Source organism: Poecilia formosa, unplaced genomic scaffold, assembly GCF_000485575.1.
Source record: "Poecilia formosa unplaced genomic scaffold, Poecilia_formosa-5.1.2 Scaffold40, whole genome shotgun sequence".
Taxonomy (NCBI): Eukaryota; Metazoa; Chordata; class Actinopteri; order Cyprinodontiformes; family Poeciliidae; genus Poecilia; species Poecilia formosa.
In genome coordinates this window covers 2,424,292-2,429,291 of record NW_006799979.1, presented here as the reverse complement: position 1 = coordinate 2,429,291, position 5,000 = coordinate 2,424,292, and the positions used below count along the sequence as shown (strand labels likewise).

The following is a 5,000-nucleotide window of genomic DNA, read 5'->3' as shown; positions in this document are numbered from 1 at the left end:
TCGCAATAATATTCCACCCTCTAATTGCTCATTCCATTCAGCAGATAGGCGAGCATTGGCTCGCGCCTGATGCGCGCGGTGCAGTGGGAGGGTTGCTGTGGAGATCCGAGACTCTGATAACCCCCAGTGCGTGCTGCACAAGTGGTGAAAGCCTCGCGCTACGTACTGGCTAATGATTGGCACGCTTGACAGTGATTGGCAGGGCTGCCATGACAACGCCACAACGACACCAAGAAGACCAATAGAAAAGGGAAACAAAATGTTTCAATGCTACACTCAACGGCGGATTTAGGGGGGAGATATTATGAGGCTGGTGTCATTAGGCGATAGCCATTGAATCATTCAAGCTTTTTTTACTAGCCGTATTTTTCGGGTTTTTTCCCCCCTTTTTCTCGGTAATTTTCTTTCTCTCTCAGGTCATTTCCATGGTTTTCAGATCCCCTTTAGAGCTTTATCCCTCCCATTTCTTCCTGCCTAACTTCGCTGATCGCCCACTGCTGCTGGCGAACAGCGCTCCCGCCGCCAGGTCTCCAGAAGACTTGTCCATGTTTCAGCTACCGACCCTCAACTTCTCCCCGGAGCAGGTGGCGAGCGTCTGCGAGACGCTGGAGGAGACCGGGGACATCGAGCGGCTGGGCCGCTTCCTCTGGTCCCTGCCCGTGGCTCCGGGAGCGTGCGAGGCGATCAACAAGCACGAATCCATCCTGCGCGCCCGCGCCGTGGTGGCGTTCCACACGGGGAACTTCAGAGACCTCTACCACATCCTGGAGAACCACAAGTTCACCAAGGACTCGCACGGCAAGCTGCAGGCCATGTGGCTGGAGGCTCACTACCAGGAGGCCGAGAAGCTGCGCGGTCGTCCCCTCGGACCTGTCGACAAGTACCGGGTACGGAAGAAGTTTCCGCTGCCTCGGACCATCTGGGACGGGGAGCAGAAGACGCACTGTTTCAAAGAGCGGACGCGGAGCCTGTTGCGGGAGTGGTACCTACAGGACCCGTATCCGAACCCGAGCAAGAAAAGGGAACTGGCTCAAGCCACTGGACTCACTCCTACACAGGTCGGGAACTGGTTTAAAAACCGGAGGCAAAGAGACAGAGCAGCGGCGGCCAAAAACAGGTTGGCGATTTTTTTCTTCTTCTTCTTCTTCTTTTTTCCCCTGCTTTATCAAAATCACTAAAAATGCGCACTTATTTACGGAGGGAAAGCTTTTTCTTTTATATAAGAGATAAATGTTACTACGCTTCCGGAGAAACTATCCAGGAAAAGAGAGAGGGCAAAGCTGCAAGTCAGGTAAAGGGAGTGAGCTGCGGCGACATGTTTGCTGTGGAGTGAAATCCGGGACAAACACTGGAACTATTTTTTTTCTCTCCCTCTTTCACTTCAAATTACAACCTTTTAAAATTAAATATTAAAGAGACGTGTTGATCAACGTTAAAATCTGAAATTAATTCACAACTAATAATTGCAATTTAAGAAAAAAATATATAAATAGTTGAATAAAAAAAATAATAATAATGGACTTAAAAACGACATTGTTTAAATTTGAAGTTTTAGTTTAACGTGGATTTTTTTATACAGTTAATTAAATTTTTAATATTTAGTTAATGTTTGAATGAGTATTACTATTATTATTATTATTATTATTATTATTATTATTATTATTATTTATTTATTTATTTATTTATTTACAAAAAACCACGTGTTTATTTTCTCGGTACAGGAATTATACATCTAAAACGTATGCTCATACTATTAGGAAACATCCGCAAATATATATCAACCTTCTATTGTATTAATAAATTGTTGTTAAATGAAACACGTTTTCAGTGAGCATGACGCAATTTGTAAACAGCACTGAATTAATAAGGTTTGGTTAAATCTCTAATACTTTTATCCATTACTGTAAAAACGCATTTATGTTTTTTCCCCCCCCTAAAATAATTCTATTTTTCTTCCTATCTAAAAAATAGTTCTGATTTATTTAGGTGAAATTAAAAAGTATAGTATAATAATATAGTACATTTAGGGTTTTTTTTTTTTGTTTGTTTGTTTTTTTCTCCTCCGTCTCATTTTAACATAAAGCTGTGCTGGAAATGAAGATTATCTAAAGGGATAATGGACACATTACTGATATTAGTCCACAAAAAAAATGTAAAAATAAATAAATAAAAGGAGCATGCGTATAAAAGCCTCGGTCTGTATTCATAACATTACGCGTGATATCATTTCATTGAAATGCTATAATTGATTAGAAAATTCCCCCAAGAGTATTACTAAGCCATATGAACTCTGTCTTAATCTCTTAGATAAATGAATAGATATATTTCCGCGCTGACATTATCCTTCCGCGATGGAGTTATTACTATTATTATTATTGTTGTTGTCATTATTATTATCGTGAGTGGACAGGAGATAAACATTTAGGGTGATTGGTGCAACCTGGATCTCCACGTCATTCATTCATGCACTTCCATCCCGCTGCAGCACAAAACCTCCGTTAGGCTCTCTGTATGTTTTATTTTTCACTTAACTACCAACATTGATTTTATTTTATTTATTTAGAATTTTTTTTTTTTTACTGGACTTCACAGAGGCTGGAAAGCACAGCAGTATATATAAAAGGAGGGGGAAAAAATACAAATAATTTACGTCCCAAGTTTTTTTTATTTATTTATTTATTTTTTTTTTGTGCTGTTACTGTTTAGACTATTCCACCTAGCATTGCGCGTTGGTTTTGTAGCAAATCCTCCCAGCGTTAGTTGGTCTAAACTGTCTAAATAGTGCTGCGTTTTTTGTCCCTTGAAAGCTGGCTGCTTGATAAAAGCACGCATGCATGGCTGGGGCCGGCACAGGGAAAGAAAGGAGAGTTTTGAACCCCTATTTTGCACCAGGATGAGGAGCAAGAGGAGGAGGAGGAGGAGGAGGAGGAGGAGAGGGGGTTAACATTCTCAGGTCTAATTGCCATTTCTCTCATTCTCTCCCTCCCCTCCTCCCTTTCTCTCTCTCTCTTCTTTTTCCCCCCCCTCTAACCTCTTTCTCCAGGCTCCAGCACCAAGCAATAGGACCGGCCGGCATGAGGTCCCTCTCAGAGGCCGGACTCACCCCTCACAGCTCGGCCGAGTCGCCCTCGACCGCGGCCAGCCCCACTACCAGCGTTTCCAGTATGACAGAGCGAGTCGACACTGGGACATCCATCCTGTCCGTCACATCCAGCGACTCGGAGTGCGACGTATGATACGGCGAGGAGGAGGAGGGGGGGGGGAGAGAGATGGAGGGATTGGGGGTGGGGGGTCAAACAAGAAGAAGACAAAAAAAGGAAAAAAAGAGAGAAATATTTACAGGGAAAACGGACCCGAGAAGATGAAAAAAAAAGACTTATGAGAAAAGGACCGATTGATATAAATATTAAAATAAAAAGAGATAAAAGCACGTCTTTTTTTTATTAAAGCGCTTTCAAAGGACCCACGCCTACCCCTCCTCTTCATCCCCCTTCACACCAACAACAACACTAGACTACTTGCATGATTTTTTTTATTATTATTATTCTTTTCCATTTTGTAATCAGGGAAATCAACCTGAATGCAAGATTTTTTTTTCTTACCCCCCCATCAGGAACCAGAGGGAATAAAAACAGATCGTCTTGTTTTTATTTTTATTTTTATTTTAGTTGTTGGTTTTATTTTTCTCCATCCAAATGATGATGATGACGGCGAGGAAGGCGCCGTGCAAACAAGATGCAATCCTGTTTCCATTTTCTTCTTCTTCTCTTTTTTTTGTTTACTTTGTGTTCATCAGACAATCATTTTTAAGTCGTAAGCACCTTTTTTTCTTAACTGCATTTCTGTCACTGCCTGTGTGTGTGTGCGTGTGTGCGTGCGTGTTTGTGTGTGTGTGTGTGGGGTATAAACCTGGTCGGAAAGAAGAAAAAAAAAAGAAAAAAAAATATTAATGATAATAATAATGTGTCGAACGGATCCGTTTATGACTGTATCAGATTTTTATTTTTTATTTTCAAAAAAAAAGTTTATATTGAATTATGTATATCTCAAATAATGCGATCATTCTCCCGCTCTGTAATATACGTGTAGAAATATGCTTGTACATAATTATTGCTCTCCCCCCCCACCCTTCCTCCTCCTCCTTCCCTGCGAGTGTCATCCTCTTTTCTATCCCCCTTCCTCACTTTTCTTGACTTGGTGTTCCTACATAAAATATTTGTCAAAACTTACACCTCGACTGCTGCAGGCGTTTTTGTTGCGTTTGTTTTGGTTTGGTTTTTTTTTTTTGTATGTGTTGGTGGCTTACTAATCTTCACATATTTGGTCTGAGTGGCTGGTAAATGTGTTGACCCCTCGCTAAAAGCCGTATCCATCTTGTTTTTGTTTTTTGTTGTTGTTGTTGTTGTTTAAGTTTGTTTGTTTATTATTAGCATGTAATTCAAATGAAACGTTCATTTTGCCTCGCCTCTGTGCATGCTGTCCGTCTTTCCATCCGATTACGGATAAGGGCTGTCATAAGTGGCTAAACACATGCTCATATTGGCTCATTATTGGATTGTTGGAGCATTACCGCTCATCCTCGCTTATGATCCCCCTGCTTGGTGGAAGGTTATGAAGTCAGGTGGCTAAACTTGGGCGATTTTTTTTTTTTGCGATTAAAAAGAGAGAGAGAGAGAGAGAGAGAGAGAGAGAGAGAGAAAGAAAAGAAAATAACGAGTGCTACAAGAACTTTGTCAAAACTTGTACTTTCAGTTTGTTGAAAACTATACAAGAATTATTTATGTATTTTTTTTGCTTTTGATAGATTTACACAAAATGTCAATGTGAAAAAAAAACGAAAAAGAAAAGATGTGAGTGCTATTTCCACCTTTGTGTTTACCGTCGCTGGTGAATACAGAAATTAAGTAAACGCGCCATTAAATGGGCTAATCACGATGGGGACTCCTCCCCTGTCCCAATCTCCCATTGTGGCTCCTGAAAAGAGCTTTTCTTCCTCGGAC

The 5,000-nt window shown here is 41.0% G+C and overlaps 1 protein-coding gene across 1 annotated transcript; it reads left to right on the top strand.

Moving 5' to 3' along the window:
- The first annotated feature begins 275 nt into the window (after positions 1 to 275).
- six3a (SIX homeobox 3a) lies at positions 276 to 4,459 on the top strand. The gene is made up of 2 exons (XM_007551180.2): positions 276 to 1,117; positions 3,044 to 4,459. Exons 1-2 carry the CDS (start codon positions 426 to 428, stop codon positions 3,234 to 3,236), a joined length of 885 nt encoding a protein of 294 aa, XP_007551242.1. The 5' UTR covers positions 276 to 425; the 3' UTR covers positions 3,237 to 4,459.
- Positions 4,460 to 5,000: the final 541 nt, after the last annotated feature.